The sequence below is a fragment of the Mauremys mutica genome, chromosome 14 (assembly GCF_020497125.1).
Source record: "Mauremys mutica isolate MM-2020 ecotype Southern chromosome 14, ASM2049712v1, whole genome shotgun sequence".
In the NCBI taxonomy this organism is placed as follows: Eukaryota; Metazoa; Chordata; order Testudines; family Geoemydidae; genus Mauremys; species Mauremys mutica.
The window spans coordinates 29,074,120-29,099,064 of record NC_059085.1 but is presented as its reverse complement, the minus strand read 5'-3'; the positions used below and the strand labels follow the sequence as shown (position 1 = coordinate 29,099,064).

The 24,945-nt window shown below is 40.4% G+C and overlaps 2 protein-coding genes across 3 annotated transcripts; one reads left to right on the top strand and one right to left on the bottom strand.

The window, feature by feature from the left end:
• Positions 1–475: 475 nt before the first annotated feature.
• CIAO2B (cytosolic iron-sulfur assembly component 2B) lies at positions 476–6,271 on the bottom strand. The gene is made up of 5 exons (XM_044987114.1): positions 5,990–6,271; positions 5,151–5,230; positions 4,308–4,433; positions 3,131–3,176; positions 476–1,466 (listed from the first exon to the last, which is right to left on the bottom strand). The coding sequence occupies exons 1-5, from the start codon at positions 6,129–6,131 to the stop codon at positions 1,369–1,371; spliced, it is 492 nt and encodes a 163-aa protein (XP_044843049.1). The 5' UTR covers positions 6,132–6,271; the 3' UTR covers positions 476–1,368.
• A 576-nt stretch (positions 6,272–6,847) lies between these two features.
• Positions 6,848–24,933, top strand: LOC123349223 (fatty acyl-CoA hydrolase precursor, medium chain-like). Of its 2 annotated transcripts, XM_044987112.1 has the most exons (13): positions 6,852–7,245; positions 9,592–9,796; positions 10,973–11,111; positions 12,842–12,975; positions 14,774–14,927; positions 15,082–15,186; positions 16,148–16,255; positions 19,210–19,350; positions 20,473–20,565; positions 21,339–21,486; positions 22,511–22,660; positions 23,490–23,562; positions 23,664–24,933. In XM_044987112.1, the coding sequence occupies exons 1-13, from the start codon at positions 7,170–7,172 to the stop codon at positions 23,848–23,850; spliced, it is 1,713 nt and encodes a 570-aa protein (XP_044843047.1). In that variant the 5' UTR covers positions 6,852–7,169; the 3' UTR covers positions 23,851–24,933. The 2 variants fall into 2 exon arrangements, with proteins under 2 accessions (XP_044843048.1, XP_044843047.1); XM_044987113.1 differs by lacking the exon at positions 20,473–20,565 and having other exon boundaries at positions 6,848–7,245.
• The last annotated feature ends 12 nt before the right edge of the window (positions 24,934–24,945 follow it).

Here is a 24,945-nt window from a genome sequence, read left to right as displayed (position 1 = left end):
CATAGCACTGGAACATCTTTACAACTCTCACTAGCACAACACTCTTTGAGAACACACACCATGCCCATGTCTAAATGTAGAATAGCATGATGAATAGGATACATATCTATATATTTTCAAATGGAGGCCAATTTGTTACCCTTTCTACATTCTCCAATGCTTTCAACTTCTCCAGGCTCTATATGAACTAGTAGCCTTCATTAAAAATAGTTCTGTCTCTAAGGTGGCAGTAAAAAAACACTCTGAACTCAGTTGCTTACCTCCTTTGGACTGAAAGCTATACAGGAGAACCTCAGAGTTATGAACATCTCGGGCATGGAGGTTGTTCGTAACTCTGAATAAAATGTTAGGGTTGTTCTTTCAAAGTTTACAGCTGAACACTGACTTAATACAGCTTTGAAACTTTACTATGCAGAAGGAAAATGCTGCTTTTAACCATCTTAACTTAAATGAAACAAGCACAGAAACAGCTTCCTTATCTTGTCCAAAAAAAATTTAACTTTCCCTTTATTTTTTTTAGTAGTTTACACTTAACACAGTACTGTACTGTATTTGCCTTTTTTTTTGGCCTGTGCATAATTCCGGTTCCAAATGTGGTGTGTGGTTGACCAGTCACAACTAAGGTTCTAACTGTATATGTTTACTGCCACTGTATATGTATACACTATATATGTTCACTGCCAAAGAAAACATCTACAATACTTCTAAGGAAAATGCCATCTTCCCAAACCTAGTAACATGGGATAGGAGTTGCTATTAGTTGGCCAACTATGATGCCTTACTCCTTTTAAAAGTACATGCAGACTTGTGTATATGCTGGGTGATATACACAATTAAATTCAAAATTCAATTTGCACACATGTACTTTTAAAGATCTCAACTTCTAAGGTTGAATATAAGCAAACTAACAGTCCAGTACAAGTGTGCATAAACTCATCTGAATTTAAAAATTAAACTATTCCTTGGCTTAATGTATGTATAAATGATCAGAATATAAATAGTCTTTGGTTTAGGATAGTGATGACTGGTCAAACCAAATCTTTATTTTAAGATGGGAGTTCCTTCTCTCTAAGGAGAAGTCGCACTGTTACAGGTGATGAATTAAAATATAAAATTATAAATGTTAAATTCCCTGATGGCAAAATAAAACTCTCATCTTAATTTATTGGTATCTTGGATGCACCATTACTTGTGAGTTAATTTCCACGTTAACTCTTGTAATAGTGGAGCAGTCATTTTTTAAAAAATTATAAATTTTAGTAGCTTTATTTTGCCCACAGAAACATATACAACTACATATTAGAAACCCCATTTATGTACAAAATTATCTTAACACATCAGAAAAACAAAGATTTCTTCATCAGGCAATTATGATCGAGCAGACAAACACTGGTTCACCACTTCCAGCAAATGCGAATTCTCCAAAGCAGCCGCTACTCGTTCTTTGTCAGCAAGTTGTTTATTAACTGTGTGAAAAGAATCCCACAAAAGATTGGTCAGTACACATTTCTATAGTGATACGTGATAACATTTTACATACAAATTGGTTACCTGTCACACAGTTGTAATGGCAGACAAAGCCCCACGTTTTTCTTAATTCTATAGTTGCTAAGTGTGCCACAGAATTATGCTGTACAGTGTTAATGATTTAATGCACAGTACTGCAACTTGTTCCAGATGGCTGGAGGCAGAGTCCCTAATATTTTATTGGAGCCCCGTGTGAGTGCAGGGGTCCATCTGCCTGGAACAAGTTGTGGGATGTAGCCCTGAGGATTAATCTGTTGGTCTGTATAAAATGTCTTTTTGATAAAAGTGTGTAGGCTGCATAGATTAATAGAATTTGCAATAAGCTGTAATGCAAGATACCTAGAAGCTTCTAGGCCAGACATCCTGGCCTATTTGCTCTGTGATGCTGAAAGCAACCTTTAAGACCCTTACTCAGAAAAGTAATAATAGGAGACAAACCTACGCACAATGTCTAGGGACTTTTTGAATGTCTGCTAACCTTTCACCTAGTTAGGGTATTTCTGCCCACAAAATCTAACACGTACACCACAAGATACGTAGATAGTTGTCATCCATACGCACATAAAAGGTCAACCTATGAAAACAGGTACCCTCACCTTTCCATGGGGGAAAGACAAATTTGGGCATAGGAGGAAGGATTTCTCCCTATAAAAAGGGTGGCAATCCTCCATTAGGGCAGGCGATACATCTCTCTGTTTCCTTGTCGTCTCAACCTGCTTCGAAGCCTCTTTCTCCTATGAAAGCTGTCAATACTAAGTCGTAGTATTAATTCTTTTCAAAGTTGTGAGTATGAACAAATTCTTATTTCTGCTAGAGCATCTATACTAAGAAGGGTTTTAACTCATAGCCAGTTTCTTTGTAACTTCCTCTAGCAGAGGTGTGAAATTCACTCTAGTGCTATTGCTACAAAGTGCATTTAGAACTGTGTAATATCATATCATATCTCTTAAAGAACTGTGATATTTTGTAACTTTGTAATCTCATACTGCTTTTAACATTTTACATTTACTTCTTGTTTCATTGATTTTAAATAAAAGGTCTTATTTGACTAATTCTGTCTCAGTGTAAGTTTTCTGCCACATACCCCAATCTCCTTGTATAAATTCTGTGAAGCCTGATTCAAGACGAACTTTATCTTCTGATCACACATATTGGCGAGCCATATCCATATTATTAATCTTTATCAATTATTAACATTATTAATTAATTAGAAAATTAATTATTAAATAAAACTAAATTAAGTGGATAAATTCCACTATCCCTACTAACCCTCCCCAAATCAGGCTACAGGGATCAGGGCCTAAACATACTATCTTACTGCTCAGTATTTTAGCACTTATTCAACTACCATGCTTATCCATTGTTGTTGGATTTAGTGGTAGATTTTTGGTAAGGGTAACTGTATGCTGTAAAGGGTGTGGAACCAAGAATTTTTAAGTCTCCCCTGACTTCAAATTCCCTCCCTATCCTGCACTTACAGGTCAGTGAACTTGATGACAGATCTATTCCAGCTCTCAATTCTAATATTTATTATATTATTATATTATAACTATTTAATATTATTAGCACCTCAAAGCACCTCTTAGACTTAAGAAAAGCTCACCTGCATGCTCAGAGGCATGGGTTCCTGGTGTTATGTGAACATCCACCTAAGAAATAAAATACTGTATTTGTAATAGTTATTTATAAAATTTGTTAAACTACAATAGGTCAGTGTTTACTTTGACTTCACTCAAAGTCTTTATAAAGTTGTTGGACAAAAGCTATAAAAAGATAGAAGGAAAATGTATTCAGCAGTTCAGAAAGCAGAATGTAGCATTCTCCCACAAAAAATAAATGTAAAGGGTCTTTATCAGCTTCAAACTCATGCCTGAAAAGTCTGGACCTCCCACAGTTACAAGCAACACCTTGGTCAAAACTGAAGTTGCTGAATAAAAAAAAACTGTTAAGTGCACAAAGTAAACAGCTCAGAGTCCCCTCTACTTTCCACCTCCCACTCTTATGGTCAGTTTCTCCCTTCCTGAAAAGATTATAGACATTTAACAGGACAGAAGAAAAAAATCCTTACGATATTTTTAATGCATTTATCAAAATTCTGGATATACTATTTAAAGGATGTTTTATCAGACTGTTTTTTTCCCAATATTAATCAATTTTTTTTAAATAACATGTTAACACTATCCCTTAAAGGAGATTTAACCTTATGACAAGCCAACAAAACTCTGGAATTTTGGAGATAAACAGTTCCATAATAAACATGAAAACATTTCTACACAAAGGAATTTTTACTTGGACCAGTCACTCTTTTTTTTTTTTTTAAATTAAATTATCTGAATTCTTTGGTACAGACGCATAGTGTAATGGTTTGAGCCCATAACTATTAGTCAGAAAATACTGAATTCTAATCCTACCTTTGCCACAGACTTCCCTTGTGGACTGGAGCAAAGCATTCAACTTCTTTCTGTAGTGTAAGGTTCCCCATATGTAAAAATGAGCATCTCTTCTAGAGGGCAACAGTTAATTTTGAAGTGGTAAGGGTTATTTCTCACACAAATCCAATTCACCATTTGCCTTGAGCCTGCAGTGATTATTAATTCTGTGCTTATTTCAAATTTATTGCGTGTTTATTTTGTTTGGGGTGGGGTTTTTTTGGTTTCATGGAGCATGTCCTAGTCCCAGAGCAGGAGGAGGTAAAGAGAAGCCCTAGTTATTTTTCACTATAGGTTTTTCTCTTTAAAACACTTTCCCTCTTCTCCTTTGGAGCTGATTTTATTACTCACCTTAAACCTTTCAGGTAGTGATCTGATCAACTTTACTTTTATTGATAGGCCAATTAATGTTGCCATGCTGCAGTGAGGAATTGTAGGAGTAAATTCCACCACTACTGTGCTTTCAGCATCATTCACCTGTTGAAAAACAAACATTTTCCATATACAAAACTCACTGATGTGGCCACAAGTCAATACTAGCAATTTTATTTGAAATTCAACTTAATTAATAGTCCTTAACTCCTCCTACTTCCCTGCTTATTTTACCTACAGTACCACTATTCTCAAATGCAGTGTTTTACCTGCTGTACAAATGTCAACTCTAAACTTTCACCTTCCATACCAGAAATATGTGATAAACTAAGTAGACAATGGACCAGACGCAGTTCTGTAATACCTGTGCAATCTGGTCACAGTCAGGGATAACAAACACAAATGAGGACAGAATCTGTCCCAATATACATAACTGCTAAAATAGATTTGACCAAAATGTTATAAACAGAAAATAATCCAATTAATGCTCCCTGGCAATTTAATAACATTTAATTTGTATACATATTTGTATTTCTTAATAGATTGATGTTATCTAACTTTGTTGAAAATTAAAGACCCAACTTTTCCTTGAAAAGTCATTGGCAGCATGCCACCCTTGCAGGAATGAGACCTTTACTGGAAGTTCTTTACTCCAGTCTTAAAATGTCTCTACATTGCATTTCCTATGTATGTTTCCTGAGACAGTTATGCATTTTGCATTCAAATATGCCAGTAATAAGACAAAATTTGGTTAGTATATTGGTTAACATATAGTATATGTTAAGTCCTCTCTATTAGAATTTTGTTACTAAAGTAACTTACTTTGACTCTAACTTGTTCAACAACATTCAGCTCTTCCAAAGTAAGGGGATGTTCTGGGTCATTAATTGAACGAATAAGATGTATAATGTAGAGGAAAATAAAGCAGTAAACAGAAATAACAGCAGGACCAATAGGCACCCAGTACCAATGGAAAGGGACATGTGAATGGACGCTTCCCCCCACCCCCCACTCTTTAGATTTCTCACTTTTCCACCTATAACATAGATATCCCTTTGTTACTCAAGGGGCAAGTGAGAAGAGACCTACAACTTTCTGCAGAGCTATAATAAAGCATTGGATTAACTGTTTAATTTATTTGTATACTAGTGTAGCTTTCAGAGTTTGCTTTATGGGAGGCTCCTCCAGCTGTTTGGGAATCAGAGCCCTTAAACAGTGTCACAGAAGGGCCTGGAGCTTTGCAATGTTCAATATGACAGAGCTGCACACCTACATGCACAAAGAAACACCCCAACCCTACCAAGCCACTACACGCACCATCCTTCCCCCTGGAGAAGGGCGCTGATCTGACAGTCACGTCACAGTGCACTACGGGAAGGTGCTCAGAGACTGGTGATGAGGGCGGTGTAAGAACCACGCAGAACAGACAGATGTCCACTAACACCTTCGCACAGCAGTGACTGTGTCCGGAACGGAGCAGGGGCTGCCCCAGCCCAGGGGAGGCGAAATGATGGAGCGTGAAGAGAACTCTCCCCCGCGCCCTCCGGTCTGCCCCCGCCTCTGCCACCCCCACCCCGGGGCCGGCCTGCCCCAGGCCCCGACACCCCCCCACCCCAAAAAAAAGTCGCCGCCGCCGCCCCGGCCGCCCCAGCGCAGGATATCGAAGATCTCCCGGTCGTCGATGGAGTCGGGCAGCTCATCGTCCTCTTCCCGCGCCGTGACGGGCCGCTCCCCGGAACGTCGATAAATCAGGGGGTTCGCGTTCTCCAGGGGGCTCCCCCCGCCGGGAGCCGGCCCCACCATCGCCCCCGGCCGCCAGCACCGGCCCCGGGGAAGGAGTAAAGCCGCGCTCGCTTCCGGGAGATGCGGAGGGGGGGGAATTACCCGCACAGTCGTCCACTTCCGGCGCTTGGGAGGGGGAAGATGTTCTCTGGTGCACAGACAGACGGGAGGGGCGGAGAGTCTTCGTTCGCTCGGACACACTTCCGGTAACGGAAGGGGACGGATTTGGAGATCGCACACTTCCGGGCAGCGGAGAAGAGTCTCCGCTCTAGCGGCCCCTGCTGGGAGGAGGGAGATGAGCCGCCTCACTACAGGGCTGGTGCCGGGATCGGAGGCGCGGGGCGGGGTCTCCTTGGCAGCCGCGGAGCTCGCGGGGCTGCCCCCCCCCCCCGCACAGATAGTCAGCAGCGCATCGTCCCCGCGCGCCCAGGCATCAGCAGTGACGCGCCTGCTGAGTCCTGTGCAGCGCGCGAGCGAGGGAAGGGGCTGGATGCAAACAAAAGCCCATAAAGTGCATCCCCCCCCAGACACCTGAAACCAGCCCCTCTGCCGCAGGGCTCCCACGCGAGACGCTCGCAAGCTCCCCTGGCACCTTCCTGGGAAGGTGGCACAGCAGCACCTCAGCCCCATCACATGTAGCTTCGAAGTGCTTGTTTTTTGCAACCCACCTGAGCAATCCCAAAATGCAGCTTTGGGGGTTGTAAACTCACTGGGGGCAATGACTTGTTTGTCTGCAACGTGCCAGATATACCAGAGGTCACAGAAAGAATGATGAACTGTAGAACTGCTTTGTAGGGAGTTTCCTGGTAGATAAGGGATCAGGGTTGGTCTTGGCAGCTCTTGTTCAACCTGTCTCCAGAACTGGTCTTTTTATTCACTTAGGGATTGGGTGGAAATTAATTCCCTTCTAACACATACCACCAGGGCCTTTACCTAAAAGCTGTTTGGCTCTAGAGTTTAGTAACAAGCCCTTAGTCCGTCTTCTGGTAATGTGACCGTTGTGCCTGCATTTGGCAATTAAAAGAAGGGAAGTAGCAGTTGATTAGTGTAGACCTGAAAATGCAACGGGCTGTCAGGATTTGGCTGTTCGGGTCTCTGATTTGTGCTGCATGGTTCGTTGAGATTGCAACTGAGGGTAAATATAAACTCCTTTTACTAATGGGAAAAGTCAAGAAGGGATTTAAGCATGGGACCCTTAAGACATTTTTAACATTTTCAGTCTGATTCTGCTAGAGGGTGACCCATATTAGGGGCTTTGTCTTATATATACAACTAACCTCTCCCCCCCCAAAAAAGTGTCAATTTTTCACACTTGCTATTTGGTCACTCTAGAGTCTGTCATAAGTAGAACCCCACTTTAATTTCACCATGGGAAGAAATTGTTTTTTGCTGATAACTGACAAAACTGGGGCAGGGGCAAGGTGGGTGAGGTAATATCTTTTATTGGGCCAACTTCTGTTGGTGAGAGAAACAAGCTTCCAGGCTACAGAGAGTATCAGGGGGTAACCGTGTTAGTCTGTATCCACAAAAACAACAAGGAGTCCGGTGGCACCTTAAAGACTAATGGATATTTTTGAGGCTACAGAGAGATTGTCACAGATTGTTGTAATAAGCCATAAATCCAGTGTGTTTATTAATGTCTAGCAAAGTTATGAATTTAAGCACTCAGGCTCATCTTTTGAAAGTGTTGAGCAGGCTTCCTTTAAGGATGAGGACTGATGAGGTCTGATATAAAGTGAGCACGTTGTGAAAAGTATTCACACACCAGGGATTTGGTGTTTTTGTTGATTACTCTAGATCTGACCTATCAGTCCTCATCCTCAAAAGACACCTGCACAACACTTTCAAAAGACAAGCCTGGGAACTTAAATGCATAACTTTGCTAGACACTGCAAATCGTGGTCTTAATAAATACACTGGATTTATAGCTTATTACAACAATCTGTGACTCACTAACCTCCCTTTTTTGTCCTATGACTACAGGGCTTGTATGTCGCTTAGAACAGTGGTTTTCTAACTTTTTTTTCTAGTGACCCAGTTGAAGAAAATTGTTGATGCCTGTGACTCAGTGGAGCTGGGGCAAAGGGGTTGGGCTGGGGCAGAGGACAGAGGTGCGGGGAGGGGGGCGAGGGCTGCAGGTTGGGACTGGGAATGAGGGGTAAGCAGGGAAAGATTTACACTCAGAAGAAAAAATCCTTCAAGCCTAAGCAGTCAGTAACAATGGTTAAAGCAAGAAGTCAATAACATATTTGAAGGTGTTCCTAAAATGTCTAGCACAGACATTTTTTCCCCTTTTCAACTGTAAAGCAGCTTTAAAAAATGATCAGTAAAATACCTAGTTTGGGCCAGCCCTCAGGCCAGAGAGTTAGTGGTCTGCATGATCATATAACTGGCTGTTGTGTGATTCCTGAATCTGGCCTCATGTATCCTTATCCTGCCAGGTACCCAGCACCTTGCTGGATCAGGACAATAGTTGACCTGCTGAGGGAACACAATGGAGGGAGCACACGTGTTGGGTCAACTGAAGGGAATAAATCCCTCTTACTTATTAAGATAATTATTTGTTTCCAGCAGTACCCAAACAGTGTCTGAACTCACGTTCTACAGGAGACAAAACAGTGAGACAGATGAATGGTAATGCAGGAGAGTGTGCTAAGTAATCCAAGTGGTGATTGGCCACTTTTCAACCATATAATATCAGATAACTCATCATTTTTGTTCATTTTGAAAAACTTGCAGCCTATTCCTAATTACACCCCAGCTCTCACTGTCAGAGCATATTCCTGCTTCTGAACTGGAAATATCAGAAAATTCGTGTAGTGAAATACTGTAAGGGAAGAAGTAGTTATTTCCATAGTACTTTTACTTTGATCTATGATAGCAAACAAATGAAAGGACTATGCTAAAAGCATTGAAGAAAGATTAATAAATTGTAAGGCCAGAAGGGACCATTGGGATCATTTTGTCTGACCTCTTGCATAATACAGGCCATTAAATTTCCCCAGTAATTCCTGCATCGAGCCCATATCTTGTGGTTGAGCTAGAAAATATATTTTTAAAGACACCCAATATTGATTTAAAGACATAAAATAATAGAGTCCATCATATGACTTGATAAGTTGTTCCAATGATTACAGTATTTCTAGTCTGGGTTTATCTAGTCTAGATTCAGCTTTCAGTCATTGGATCTTATTATGCCTTTGTCTTCTAGGTTAAAGAGTCCTCTGCTGTCTCATATCTTCTCCCCATGTAGGCTCTTATAGGCTATGATTAAGTCATCTCATAACCTTCTATTGGATAATGTAAAGGTTGAGCTTCTTGGTATTTCTTACAAGTACAACTTCTTACAGTACTTTCAAGAATTTCACTGTAAGGCAGGTTTTCCTGGAAAAAAAATGGCAGATTGTCTGAGCAGCACTTGATGCACTGGGAAATCTGCCTCATTGAGAATGTGCTGATATCTTATCAATATGTTGCAAAGGGCATAAAGGTGCACAACCAGAAGTGACTACCCAATATGGGCGACTTCAAGGAAAACAGACCAGCGTGAAAGGAACAGACAGGCTCGTGAATGTTTTTCTTGGAATTCCTTTTGCAAAACCACCTCTTGGATCCCTGAGATTTTCCCCACCACAACAAGCAGAGCCATGGAAAGGTCTGAGAGCTGCAACTTCCTACCCACCAATGTAAGATCTGATTGTGTCAGGCTTTGCCTATGTACCTTGTTTAGTAAATGAATCTAAATTGCATCATGTATGCCTTTTTTTTTTTTTTGCTAATGAGGTTGTGTAACATTATGTATCCTAGCAAAGGAGTTCGGCTTTATTGAATGTGTTTGCATGGTAATGGTGGGTCCCATAAGTAAAATGTGAAATTCCTAAAATCCTCCAGTCGTTTCTCCTGTGAATTGAATGGTGTTCTTGTCCTTTACTAAAATAGCCCAGTAACACCACATCGCTAATATATAGTTAGGGATCCATGGGAGTGTTAACTGTGAAAACATTTGCTTTATTTTAGAAAAATAAAATGAGAATAAGAGTCTACATTTAAATTTTGGAAACGCTGCCAATCTAGTTAATATTGCCCTAATCTGGAATATAAGCCCTGCTAGGTCAGTTTAAGTGGGGTCAAGCTGTCTGGAAAGAGAGATTCTATGTGATTGATTTTTAACTGTAATTTCAATTTTATGGCCATTGCAATAAATAATTCTCACTGTTCATCAGTGATGTTCTCTCCCACCTTCCTCCTCCTCCTCCTCCTGCTATGCAGACTCCACTGAGGTCAGGGAGACTCTTCTCAGTAGGAGTTTATAAACAACTGTGCTGTCTACTTCATTGTCCAACATCTCCAGCATATTGGCTGGAGGGAGCTGTAAATGATCAGGCAGCCCTTGTATAGGAACACAGTGAATTTTCCAAGTAATGCCTTTTGTAGTATTTTTGAAAATAAGTTGATAGCTTAGTTATTGTTTCACGCATTTCCAAGCAAATCCACTGAGTTGGACTTTGATAAGGCAACCTGGAGCTTTAAGAGCTCCTTTGGTTATATCTTGACTTGCATGAGACAAGAATGATACATGTTCAAAGTAAGAGGCAAATCTACATAATTATAATGCCAGGAGGATCTAGATGACGGGTTTTCTGTTGTAACTCAGGTCAGTATTTGCAATTCTTACTTAAAGCTGGTTTCCTTATTTCAAGATTAACGTGGTGTTGTGAAATAGATATTTTTGGATCACTCTGTAAATGTGTCCAGCTTTAGAAATGCTGTTTTCAGAAATCTAGTATCAGATAAAACTAACATTATGATCATGTGTTACTATCATTTTACTGAACATTGGTATTTTCATTATGTCATTAAAGGTGCCTACAAGACACCGAATGGATGAAGACGTTGAAAACAAAGTTAAAAGCTGTATGTCCTCCCTTAACAGTTTCTGAAGATTGTTTGTATCTGAATGTTTACACGCCTGCCCATTCAAACAAGAAGGCTAAGTTACCTGTAAGCAAACCTACTTAATAGCTATATCTTTATCCTCATCCCTGTGCTGTACTAGATTGTGTTAGCGGTATAGTAAAGCTGTAATAAAGCAAAGTTGGAAATAATGTATTTCACCTTAATTCTCTATAATGTTAAAATTGTGAACTGAGGTCCTCTAACTTCAGGTAAGATATAGGGTATTTGGTGATAAATATTTTTCATGTAATGCCCATTTTTCCTGGCAGCTTAGGATCTTCAAAGAACATTTTTCAGCTGAGTCAGGCTTTGTGGAGCTCATGTTGAGTTGATCAAAAGGAAACTCCCTTTTGGCTCACCTTGTAGAGCTTCTTTTGATGGATGGCGGGCATTTAGATTTGGGAGGTACGAGCACAGCAAATCCGTCTACCCCTGGACCTCCAATGGCAGGTCTGCAAACCCACATAGGGTCCTGATTTTCCCAGGCTTCTGCCCCACATCCTTCATATTGAATCTGTTCTCTCTGTCCACACATCTAGAACTCATTCAGACCCTCTTTATCTCCTGTGATGAATGCGGCAACATCCTTCTCTCTGGCCTCCCTCCCGTCCACATTGCCCCCTTTTCAGTCCACACAAAAATGCAGCCGCTGCCTTGTCTCATCTTGATCATCTGCTTTATCTGTCACTGTGATCACATCAGCTCCTCTTTGAATCTTTCTCCATTTCCGGGCATCAAGATCAGTATTCCAGCCTTCACCTTCAAAGGCCTTTGTAATTCTGCCCCTCCCCACTTATCTTACCTCTTCTCCTATGTTATCACACATACCTCTCACCCACTTTCTCTGCACTGCAAATGAGGCTAGCCTTGCTACCCTATTTGTCTGCTTCTCTCACAACCTTCTCCTGGCTTTCTTCCATGCTGCTGCCTGTGCTCGGAATGCCCTTCCTGAGCTGCTCTGTAGGGACCTTTCCTTTCATGTCCTTCCCTAAGGCCTACTTCTTCCATGACACTTACAAGTAATTAGCCAGCCAGGGCATCTGTATATTTCATTTAAATTAATCTTTTACTCCATCACAATGTGCACTAGCCTTTTCAGTTATCCTGTAGCTTTACTAATGTTAAGCTGTCCTTCCTCGCTCAGCTTCCCACTACTGTTCTCGTACCCCTTTTCATTGTGTCAGATCTGACATTAGCTTGTAAGCTTTTCAGAGTAGGGCTCATGACTTCTTACCTATATTGCAAGGTGTTCATCACTCCCCTGGGGGCCGTAAAATAATTTAAAAAAATCATCGTAGTTCTGCTGAGTCACAGAACACCTTTGTTAGAAATACAAAGTCAAGAGCCATGAATTATATAGCAAAAAATCAAACAAAAGAAAATGCTGAATATTAGTTCAATAAGATAACTTGGTTAGTGTAAATAGCCTCTGACACCCTTTGAAATTTCAAAGCACTGTACATAAGTATAAGTGACACTGGGTAAAAAGGATATTTACAATACGTTATGATGTTCTTGGTGACAAAAGTAAATAAAAATGTATTGGTCCTTAGCATGGGCCACTTGTCACACTTCTGACAGAGTAAATGTTGTACCTAAACAACAGGGTTTTTTCTCCTTGTTTAGCACTATCTAAAACTAAACTGTTGTTTTAAAAATAATAATCCTGTTAATAAAAATTGCAACCTGCAACCCTTTGATTTGTATTTGACATTTATTACAAAATTTTCAAGTTCATCATTACAAGTAATTCTAACTGATCCTGCTCTTTTCAGGTTATGGTGTGGATCCATGGAGGAGCTTTGCTGCTAGGTGCGGCTTCGATTTATGATGGGTCAGCACTATCTGCCTATGAAGATGTGGTGGTAGTAGCTGTCCAGTATAGGTTAGGTTTCACTGGATTCTTTAGGTGAGACATGTTTTGTTACTATGAATCTGCTTAAACAAGGTATTCTGTTTAAAACACACACAGACTGGGTGGGTGGGTGTATATCCATGATAGGAATCTGAGTGAATGAGCATGAATTTCTTTAGGCCCAAAGCTGAGGTGTTTGAAGAAGAAACATATAACCTCTTCTTCCTTTCTTACTGCACAATTGGAGCATCTTTTTTCCAAGTAATTAATTTTATTATTACTTTTCATTTTTAATGATAAAAAGCACCTATCCCATTCTACTCTGGGTGTCCTGACATCAGTTAAAAATTCACAGTCAAACAAAAAATTATAAAATGCAGAAAGCTAGTCTGGTCAGCCTAAACCTAGAATAGTGACACGTTTCCAAGTGGTAGCCGTGTTAGTCTGTATCAGCAAAAACAACGAGGAGTACTTGGGGCACCTTAGAGACTAACAAATTTATTTGGGCATAAGCTTTTGTGGGCTAAAACCCACTTCATCTGATGCATAGTGTGGAAAATACAATAGGAAGATATATATACATAGTCCATGAAAAGATGAGAGGTTGCTTTATCAATTCTAACAGAGACAATTCAATTAAAGTGGGCTATTATCAGCAGGAGGAAAAAAACTTTTGTAGCGGTAATCAGGGTGACCCATTTCAAACAGTTGACAAGAAGGTGTGAATAACAGTAGGGGGAAAAATTAGCATGGGGAAATTAGTTTTTAGCTTGAATAATGATCCATCCACTCCCAGCCTTTATTCAGGCCTAATTTGATGGTGTCCAGTTTGCAAATTAATTCCAGTTCTGCAGTTTCTCGCTGGAGTCTGGTTTTGCAGTTTTTTTGTTGAAGAATTGCCACTTTTAAGTCTGTTATTGAGTGTCCAGGGAGGTTGAAGTGTTCTCCGACTGGTTTTTGAATGTTATAATTCTTGACTCAGATTTGTGTCTGTTTATTCTTTTGCGTTGAGACTGGCCAATGTACATAGCAGAGGGGCATTGCTGGCACATGATGGCATATATCACATTGGTAGATGTGCAGCTGAACGAGTCCCTGATGATGTGGCTGATGTGGTTAGGTCCTATGATGGTGTCCCTTGAAAAGATATGTGAACAGAGTTGGCAACAAGGTTTGTTGCAGGGATGGGTTCCTGGGTTAGTGTTTTTGTTGTGTGGTGTGTAGTTGCTGGTGAGTATTTGCTTCAGGTTGGAGGGCTGTCTCCCAAGGTCTGTGAGAGTGGGGGATCGTCCTTCAGGATAGGTTGTAGATCCTTGATGATGCGCTGGAGAGGTTTTAGTTGGGGGCTGAAGGTGACAGCTAGTGGCATTCTGTTACTTTCTTTGTTGGGCCTGTCCTGTAGTAGGTGACTTCTGGGTACTCTTCTGGCTCTGCCAGTCTATTTCTTCTCCAGTCCCTCAGACAGAGACAAATGCCTACAGGATCTTTATCGAGTGTTCTTAAAACTACAATACCCACCTGCTGAAGTGAAGAAACAACTTCTCATTGTTTAAACCTATAATGTAACTTAATATGTGCCTGTTGCTAAATGCTCTGTCTGTAATATTATGTTGTCTGGAGTTCATGTGTATAGTAGAAAACTATTCCTTTGAAAGTCAAGCAGCGATCAGCAGTGGCCTGCAGTACTCAAAGCCAGGTGTTGGGGCTCAGAAATAGACTTTCAATAAGCGGATGTAAGAATACAGTATCAGCATGGTTTTCGTTCTGTAGAGCCAGTACTGTATGCCCAACAACAAGGAATAAATAGTCGGTGGTTTTACTACTAATACCCTATATACACTTCTGGTTTCAGTACTGGTGATGAACATGCTCGTGGAAACTGGGGCTTATTGGATCAAGTGGCAGCTTTGCAGTGGGTTCAGGAAAATATTGAGTTTTTTGGAGGAGATCCAGAGTCTGTTACCATATTTGGAGAATCTGCAGGAGGATTTAGTGTTGGAGCACATGTAAGTTTCCAATAAATACCTTTGTATTAAGAACACTCAGTAAGTCTAGAATCAAGCCTCACTTTTAAATCTAGCTTCTGAAGTAAAGTCAGTCATGGATTGTATCAAATTTGCATTTTAATATGTAAATTATATTCTTGTTTTTTGTTTGTAGATTTTATCACCATTGTCAAAAGGTTTGTTCCATAAAGCCATATCAGAAAGTGGAGTTGCTCAGCTTCCTGGCTTCTTTATTTCCCATCCTCAAGCAGTTGCTAGTGTAAGTTTCAGTATTACCTTAACAGTATTTCTCTAAAATACCAAGTTTCCAATGCCTGACACCTTCTCAAAACTGAGTTTCAAATTAACAACCATGTGTTTGCACCCTGCTGTTCTTTCCTGATGGAGAAAGATGATCTCAAAGGTTTTATTTATAGTTTCTCCTACTTTAACAACAATTTTAGACTGAAAATATCAGGTTCTGATTTCCCTCTTTTTCTGTAGGACCTCTGCAATTCTAGGAGGACTTTGAATGTAACATCACAAGAGGCTAATGCCTGAGCTGCAACTCTGCTAGTTCCTAACTAAAGAAAGAGGGGATGTAGAGTTTTAGACTGTCCGGATCTAGCTGCAATAATCTGCCAAACTCAACACATTCATTTATGTAACTGGGAACTGGGAAAAGTCCACATCAGGTGTCAGCGTCCTGTGCTGTTACTTTCCGAATCCGGGAGGAAAATAGGAGTTAGAACTTGATTTTTCTAATGTTTTTTAAAAAATGTTAGAAGAAAAGGAAGCCCTAGACATTGCAGATCTTTTTCTGTTGTCTTCGTAATCAAAGTAATAAGAATTTACGCTAGAATTACAACTGAGAACCATCAAAGCATATATCTATTGAAGATTAAGGCAGCTTTTATAAATAGCCTGTTTTGCTTTGAATATTGCAGAGAAAACAGAAAGTAGTCTTCAAACACGGGGCCTGCAGACTCCTGTTCATATCTCCAGACACCATAATCTGTGTGTATCTATATTTTCACACACCCACCATTTGCCCTAAAGCAAGAGATGTGTTGAATGGAGAGCTGACATAGGAAGCATCTAATTGCTTCTGCACACTGGAAACTTGTCTGCGGTGGGCACTTTTTAAACTAGATCATACTAGAGCAGTTGTGGTTATCGATGATTTGTCTTAATCACACCACTCTCATCCATTCTTTTTTTTTTTTTTTAAACAATTGCAGGTAGTTGCTAATATATCTGGCTGTGAGACAACCAGTTCTGCAATGGTTCACTGTTTAAGGAAGAAAATAGATAAGGAAATAATGACCGTGAGTGCTGATCTAATTAAGGTAGGTGAGAGTTGCTAATTTAGGAGCTACCCCAAGGCTCATTAAGATCAATAGACAGACTCCCATTGACTTCAGTGGGCTTTGGATTGGCCCTTAGCGCAGTTACTGATATTTAGGGCTTGTCTACATTTACACTGTGCCCTTGTAGCCCTTCAGCGAAGATGCTACTTACACAACGGGAGAGCTTCTCTCATCAGTGTAGGTACTCCACCTCCCCAAGAGGTGGTCACTGGGTTAATGGGAGAAGCCCTCCTGTTGATATAGTGCTGTCAGCACGGAGGATTTGGTCAGTAGAACTGTGTCACTCAAGGGAGTGGAAAATCACAAGTTCCTAGCGTAGACCAGGACTAAGCATTTCATACAAGAATGGTCCACTGAGTTGCAGAATTTGAATCCACATTTCAAACTCCACAAAGTTCAAGAGTATCTGAATCCAGGACTTGGGTTCAAGCCCATTTTTAATTTTATGACATTTATTACTTGTTTATTCTGCTACCCACTGATTCTACACCCACACAAAGCTTATTGCAGTTTTATTTCTGATTATTTATAGTACATCTGCACACTGAGGCTTCTGTATCAAGCATCAGAATGGGAAAGTAAGCAGGCTTCACAGAGCCAGCTGTCAGCAGATAGAGTGAATTCAGGAATGCCTCCATTTCTGTGAAGGGAATTTCAGGATAGAGAGGAAAAGGAGGAACAGCAACAGCTGTGGGGAATGGAGAGTTGGCCTCGGAAGTATGTGAGTGACAGTGGAGCTCCCAAATGTAAAGTTAAAAGACCATTAATGTTTTCTTTGGAAGGAAGTTCTAGGGCTTGGCTACACTTGAGAGTTGCAGCGCTGGTGGAGGCTTTCCAGCGCTGCAATTAGTAACCGTCCACACCTGCAAGGCACATCCAGCGCTGCAACTCCTTGGCTGCAGCACTGGCTGTACACCTGGTCTGGTTGGGGTGTAGTGATTGCAGCGCTGGTGATCCAGCGCTGCTCGTCAAGTGTGGACACACACCAGCGCTGTTATTGGCCTCCAGGGTATTAGCAGATATCCCAGAATGCTTTTAACTAAATTACTCTCTTTGTTTTGTTATGCTGCCTCTCTTTGTTTTGTTGTGAACTCGGAGCTCCGCAGAGCTCCCGTTGCTCCCGGAGCTGCTTATCTAAAAAACAAAACACAGCTCCTGTTTGCTGTGATCAATCTGTACCTGGCTGTGAACAATCAAATGAGATAATGAGGCAGGCAGGGAAACAGCGGGGAGTCTGTTGGATGCAGGCTGTTTGCAATTAAGAGTTAAGACTAAGGGGTCGGGAACATTTTCTGATTTTTCAAGGCAGGAAGCTTAACACACTGTTGGCTCCAAAAATCCACTCTCTCTCTCCCCCGCTCCCTGTCACACTACACCACCCCCGGCCCCCTCTTTTGAAAAGCACGTTGCTGCCACTTGAACGCTGGGATAGCTGCCCATAATGCATCACTCCCAACAGCGCTGCAAATGTGGCCACACACCAGCGCTGTCCCTACACAGCTGCACGACCAGCGCTGTAACTCCCAGCGCTGCAACTTTCAAGTGTAGCCAAGCCCTAGTGATCTAAAACTCTCTTCTGTGGCCCAGAAGTCCTCAGGGGACAACTGGCTGGCCCTGAAGTGTCCAGATGGTTCACTTCAGCCTCCAGAGACTACAGGGGAGCCAACAACTGTCCACTGGACTATTGGCCAGGCGAGTAAAGAGCCTTCTGGAAGAGAAGCTTCTTCTCTGTTTCCACCCTCCTCAGTCTAGCAGTGATGCTGTTGCTGCTAAACGCAGCTTGGGAACAGAGACATGCAGTGTTCTGTGGACTTAGACATATACCAGATTTGCATCCACTAATGCGGTTTGTATATGCACACCAGATTTTATGTGTGCTAACTGTTAATCATGGAAACAAAACTTAGCACCCTCAATTTTAGACACCAGGTGAAGCCACTTTAAAAATGGGCCTCTAGACATTTGCAGTTCCATTCTGTCATTTCCAGATATGTTGTTCCAGAAATGTATGTTAGAATTGCAAGAAAATATATCCTCTATTCCAGACAGACTGGACGTATGTGTGCTAATTTTAGAGCCAAAGGGGATGGCCACACCCTTACTTGGAATTATTTTAATGTTCTTGGGCTAGCCTCTTCAGGTCAGTCCTGCTGCTCACCTGTTGTGAAACATAAATTAATTGTCCCTGTCAAACTGGGAAATATAGTTGGCTCACAGGGAATGTTTCCAGTGCCAGAGTCATTTTTTCTTAGAAGGCAGAATTAAAGTACGTTACACAGCAGTATAAATGCCACTGCTAGTAATTTACCATCCTCTCTTTTGTAGTCATGTAAACGGTTCTTTGAAATTCTTCTTCCATATTATTGTAGTCTTGACTATACATCTTATACAAATCAAGCTAATAACACACATTTCCAAGGTTCATTCAGCTGACATATTAATCTTGGCCATCTGGAGTGGGGCATTCTAAAGTTCTCGGCCCAACCTATCTGCTCCCATTGAAATCAATGAGTGTTTTATTATTGACTTCAGTGGGAGCAGAGTTAGGCCAACAGAACTGTTAAAAACTCACACCTAGTTTTTATTTTGTTGTAACCCTCCTTCTTCATTTCCCAGTATGCAAAACTCTGCCATATTTTCCCTCCATGCACCCACATATTTCTGACATGGAAAATGTGAAATAGACATAACATACCCCACACATACATTGTGTAGATATTCCACAAGGAAGCACATGAGAAAGTAATAAAAATAGCATGAGACTTGAGGGCTTTGTTAATTGCTTTTACAACCCTCTTCTGTGTTGGACTGTAAAATGTTAGAACTTGTGAGTACTTATGTTAGTCTTGGCTCGGCTCAGCTCAGCAGTGGAAATTTTGCAATGTCATCTAGAGGAAGAAATCATTATAATATATTGATTTTTTTTTTTACAGCAAGTGGCATATATCCCTGCAGTTATAGATGGTGTGTTTATTCCAAAGAAACCCGAAGAGCTGCTGGCTGCCAAAGAATTCAGTACTGTCCCATATATAATAGGAGTAAATAACCATGAATATGGCTGGATTATTCCTTCAGTAAGACATTTTCAATGACTTTTCTACACTAATCAATGTGTTTACAAAATATGAGATTGTTCCATAGGACCAGAATCTGGGTATAGTCCCCTCACATGTAGTGTTTTAAATCTAGCTCTGCCATCCCTGCTACATTGTCTCACTCTAGCCTGGTCTACACTACGGGGGGGAGGGGGGGGGGCGGGCGGATACGTAACTTCAGCTATCAGAATAGCGTAGCTCAGGGTTTCTCAAACAGGGATTGCCGCTTCTGTAGGGAAAGCTCCTGGCGGGCTGGGCCGGTGTGTTTACCTGCCTCGTCCGCAGGTCCAGCTGATCGCGGCTCCCACTGGCAGCGGATAGCTGCTCCAGGCCAATGGGAGCTGCTGGAAGCAGAGCAGGCCAAGGGACGTACTGGCCGCCACTTCCAGCAGCTCCCATTGGCCAGGAGCAGCGATCCGTGGCCAGTGGGAGCCGCGATTGGCCAGACCTGCGGACGAGGCAGGTAAACACACTGGCCCAGCCCACCAGGGGCTTTCCCTACAGAAGCAGCAACCCCTGTTTGAGAAACGTCGACTTCAGCTACTCCAGGGTATCTTAGATTGACTTACTTCCCGTCCTCACGGTGCGGGATCGACGGCTGCGGCTCCCCCGTCAACTCCGCTTCCACCTCTCACCCTGGTGGAGTTCCGGAGTCGACGGCTGAGCGCTTGGAGATCAATTTATCGTGTCTAGACGAGACACAATAAATCGATCCCTGATAGATCACTACCTGCTGATCCGGTGGGTAATGTGGACGTATCCTCTGTTCTTACTCCTGTAAATCAGACCGCACTCCTTGATGTCATTGCTATCAGTGGACTGTGAATCAGGTTCATATTGAATTAGCCTTGCCCCTATTTTAAATGCATTGGAGTTGACATCTCCCAGCAAATGTTTTAATTTCGTCTCCAGTGTCTCACAGAGTCTAAATATATTGTACATTTATTGGTCTTTCCAGAGAGTTTGCCAGGAGCCTAGAACATACTGACAATATGACGTGTGTTCTGTGAGAGTTTTGATTAATCCCACAATTTATATTTTCATTTAATAATAACTCTAATTTTTGTGTGAGGACTTTTAGACATGTATCTTTTGTTAAAGGTCACTATACAGGCATTTAACTTTCCTGGCATAGAAGAAGGGATGGAGAAACAAGCCATAATCTCATTATTGCAGTCAACATGGTCACTAATGGTAAGAGACCAGGAGGTTAATTTGGATGATATTTTAATATTCATTTTAAATCCGCTCCACGTTTGGGGCTATATGATGCTATTGGCACGATCTCATTTTTGCAGTATTTATGCATTCAGTGGCTTAGTAGTGGATTCCAGACCTAACTTTGGCTCCTCTGGTGTCATCTCCTGTGAAAGGCTGGAGCATTAGGAATTGGTGGCTCCATACTCCCATATACTATGAGGCACAAGGGGAGTAAATAAAAGAAGCTACCCACACTGAAATGAATAGTGCCTTCTGTGCCCCTCTAGCCCCTTCAAAGAGGTGGTTTCCTTTCACATAAGCTGTGTCTGACTATTCTTTTCCTGTTCTTGTTTATAACTACACCTGTACCCTGATATAACGCTGTCCTCGGGAGCCAAAAAATCTTACCACGTTATAAGTGAAACCGCTTTATATTGAACTTGCTTTGATCCGCCAGAGTGCACCCCCCCATCCCCCCGGAGCACTGCTTGAACACGTTATATCCAAATTCATGTTATATCGGGTCGCGTTATATTGGGGTACAGGTGTATTACATTATTTTATAATTGTATTCCTTAGGGAAGGCATATACATTGAATCTGTACTGTCCAGAGTGATGTTCCAAAATGCCACGTCACTTCTGGCTTCTCCAGCACTAATAAAAAACCAATAGATAGTATTTATTAATTCATGACTGAGAAAGAGCTCTTGAGAGTGAAGCACACTAAATGTTGCCATTAATGTTGTATTCCCATCCTTTGTTACAGAACTTTCCATCTGAATCTGTGTCTGTGGTAGCAGATGAATATTTAGGAGACACAGATGACCCTGCTGAGCTGCGAGACCGATTTCAGGATCTGATGGGAGATATCCTCTTTGTTATTCCAGCTCTTCAAGTGTCTAAATATCATAGAGGTGAATTTCCAATCAACCTCAAAAATTCAGACCAACTCCCAGTTGGCACGCAGCTGAGAATAAATCATTGTAGCACTAAATTTGTATTATGGCAAAATTCTCATTGATTCAAGATTTGGCCCTTGCACATGATAATTTTCTGCCATGCTGCTCTCTCCTCCCATGCTGTTTCCTTCAGTGAAGAAACTCATTTAGGACAAGTGGTCCTCATTTAGGACCTGATCCAAATGGAAAGTCAAGGGAAAGACTTCTATTGTCTTCAGTAGACTTTGGTTCATGCCCTTATCTCCCTTTGTTTGGAAAAAGTTTTGTCTGCATTTTTCTCCAGTTTAGACTGTGCTTTCTGAAGAGTAAAACTTGGTACTGGTTATCCTTCTCCAGTCTAGCCCACCTTTACTTTGTCAATGCTTTCTTTGTTACTCGATCCTATTGCTCTTTCTAGTATCTGATATTGGCGAGAGTTCTCTAGAGTCAGGCAGGATCAAGTTTTATGCAGCAGAAATAAATTACATGAAATAACATAACATGTTAACACTGAGGTTGGATTTCCTCAGCTAAACCAGGAGCTATTGGATGGTTCTCCTATGGTAACTCCCTAATATTTCTCAGTCGATGGGCCAAAACATTGTTTCTGCATTTAGTATTGGATGCAGCTAAAGAAACTTTGGCCCCAAGTTTATTTAGTTCTATTTATTCTGTATCCAATACTATTGTTGGGTCTTGGGTGGTGGTGCGTGGTTTTTTTAGATAGAGGGAGAGGATGGGAGGGATATTAAATCAGTGAATTTAGTCTGCTTGTACCCTAGCCTCTTGTATTTTCTGAAATCTAGTTCAGAAACAACTGATTCTAAACCTTAGCTGAGCTAGAATTTTAGTTAGCATCTCATTTCAAGATTTAATCTACTGCAGCCTTTTAAAATATGAAAAGAGATTTCAGAACATGCATGAAACTGTTGATCTGATTTAATGGTTCCCTATGGAAAGTACAGTAATTGTAATCTTGGCTTTGATTCTCACTGTTTAGACTCTGGCGCTCCTCTCTACTTTTATGAATTTCAGCATCGACCCAGTACTTTTAAAGATGCTAAGCCAGATTTTGTAAAAGCGGATCATGGAGATGAAGTTGGCTTTGTTTTTGGTGGGCCGTTCTTGAGAGGTGATTCAGTCATAGTTGGTAAGGACGCATCTTTCAGAGATTATTTTTTCATTGTAAAGTAGATCTATTTCACATTATGGATGCATTCTTGTCTTTTAAACAAATATGACCACACTTTGTTGAATTAAGTACTTTTGCAAACAAAGAAAAGATGTGTAAGTTATTTTTTTTCATTAACTTTGGGTTTTTTCCTAATAACACTGGTATACTTTTTTTGTTCTTCCCTTCTTCCTTCCACATAATTTAAGCTCATACATTTTTTTTCTTTTATTGAGGGTTATCTTTAAAGTGGTATTTACAGCATTTTCTTTCTACACCCCTGTTGCATCTTTTAAAACCTGTATGTGGAAATACATGTATATTGACAAACCAGTTTTCCACCTTTGCATCAGGACTATGATGTGGTTTTGAAATTAGCATACATCTGTGCTGTGAACTTGTCTTCACAGATTTTTTTTTTTCTTCACTGTACCTTCCTGCTTCTCTAAGGGAATGATTAGGAATAGCAGCTTTACATGATCTGTTGAGATGCAAACATATTTATATACGATTTTAGAATGAAGACTTAATGATCTAATCTGCTGAATGCTCATGAACATATATAATGAGCTACCTCATCATTCTTTTGGCTGGAAAACTTTGAAAATACTAGCATTAGACAAGCTAGAATAATATCTAAACAATAAAAATCTGTAAGCATCATTCCCTATTAAGCAATTCTATTGTAACTTGTATCTTGAATAGTCTGATGCACTCAAGCTTTGATATTATGCATGTACAATTTCAAACATTTTGTTTTGGTTTTTTACTTTACAAAATAGTTACATTTACATATTCTCCCTTTCAGCTAATGCTACAGAGGAAGAGAAACACCTAAGCCGAACGATAATGAAATATTGGGCTAACTTTGCACGAAATGGGTGAGAGTAATCCTATAATCATATATTGTGTTGTAACATTTGAATTTGTTTAATCTCAATAAATTAAATGGGGATTTTATTCTTCATTCTGTCATTTCCAGAAATCCTAATGGCAAGGGATTGGTGGAATGGCCACTCTATGACTTGAATGACCAATACCTGGAATTAAATTTAAAGCAAAAGAAAGCAGAAAAACTGAAAGGGAACAGAGTGGAGTTCTGGACAAAGATCTTCCCTGAAAAAGTGAAGGAAATAACTGAAGAGAAGAAAGAGCACTCAGAGTTATAAATGATAATGTTTAAATTTGTAGCTTTCAATTTGTCACAACAAAATTCTACCAGATAATATTGGTTCAATAGAAAAAGTTTAATCATGTTAGCACATTTTTTTTTAGTTTGATTGAGGGAAATGAGAGCAAAGCTCTGGACACTACAGAGATTTTGTTGCTAACTAATGAAATATGTGACAGAGGAAAACTCCAGATCATTTACATTAAATAATGGGAGATATTAACAATTGAAACAGTGGATTAACTCCCCAACAGAAATAATTGAGACACTGTCACTAGGAATATTGGAGGGGAAGACTAGATATAGTATTTAGGGATTTAATGTAAAGGATAATCTTGTATTAGAGGAAGTACAGGGAGATAAAACTCTGTATCTCAGGAAGAGACCCATCATCTGAGCTATGAATCCAACATGGTGTGTGTATCTTTTAAACAGTAACACATATTCCCCTCAAATAGCTACATTTTGATACTGGACTGGAATAAAATGTTTGGAACAGAAATGATTTCAAATATCAGAAAAGTCTGATGGGGAAATATTAAAAATATAGGGCCAAAGTATATCCTGAGATGCATGCTTCTGTTTTCTGTTTCCTCAACCAGACTTTGAATGATGCTAGATAGGGCTTTTTATTTTATATTAATGTTTTGGAGGATTTTTTTTTCAAATTGTAAATGGAAGATCCCACATGCAAAGGTTGTTAGCCAATCTCAATGTACATACACATATATGTAATATTGCTGAAAGCTTAACCACACTCTCTCATAACCAAACACAGTGCAAATAACTCACCAAGAAAAGAAACATTAACATCTTTTTCCAAAATTAAAAAAATCTCTTTTGCCATCTGACATTCTTCAGTAATATGCACAACATTCTATTTTGTATCAGATAATTTCCCTTTGTTATTCATTTGTCTTTTACTCTTCCCTGGATAAATCAAAGCAATGGAAAATGAAATCATCTGAGCCATTACTGAGACTTCAGATTTTATGTTGTTGTTGTGTGTGATCAAAAATAGATAAAACTGATAAAAATGTAATACAATAACAGCAATAAAGATGTGATCCTCAAACAAAAATTAGTTGCATGT

Bases quoted from the DNA above. Each gene is read 5' to 3' on its own strand.
- LOC123349223 (XM_044987112.1), top strand. From the start codon at position 7,170: ATGCAACGGGCTGTCAGGATTTGGCTGTTCGGGTCTCTGATTTGTGCT. The intron at 9,797-10,972 runs GTAAGATCTGAT...ATGTCATTAAAG, and splicing joins GCAACTTCCTACCCACCAAT to GTGCCTACAAGACACCGAAT. The intron at 15,187-16,147 runs GTAAGTTTCAGT...AAACAATTGCAG, and splicing joins ATCCTCAAGCAGTTGCTAGT to GTAGTTGCTAATATATCTGG.
- CIAO2B (XM_044987114.1), bottom strand. From the start codon at position 6,131: ATGGTGGGGCCGGCTCCCGGCGGGGGGAGCCCCCTGGAGAACGCGAAC. The intron at 5,231-5,989 runs ATATCCTGCGCT...TCTACATTATAC, and splicing joins CGACGACCGGGAGATCTTCG to ATCTTATTCGTTCAATTAAT. The intron at 4,434-5,150 runs GTAAGTTACTTT...GTTTTTCAACAG, and splicing joins TTGAACAAGTTAGAGTCAAA to GTGAATGATGCTGAAAGCAC.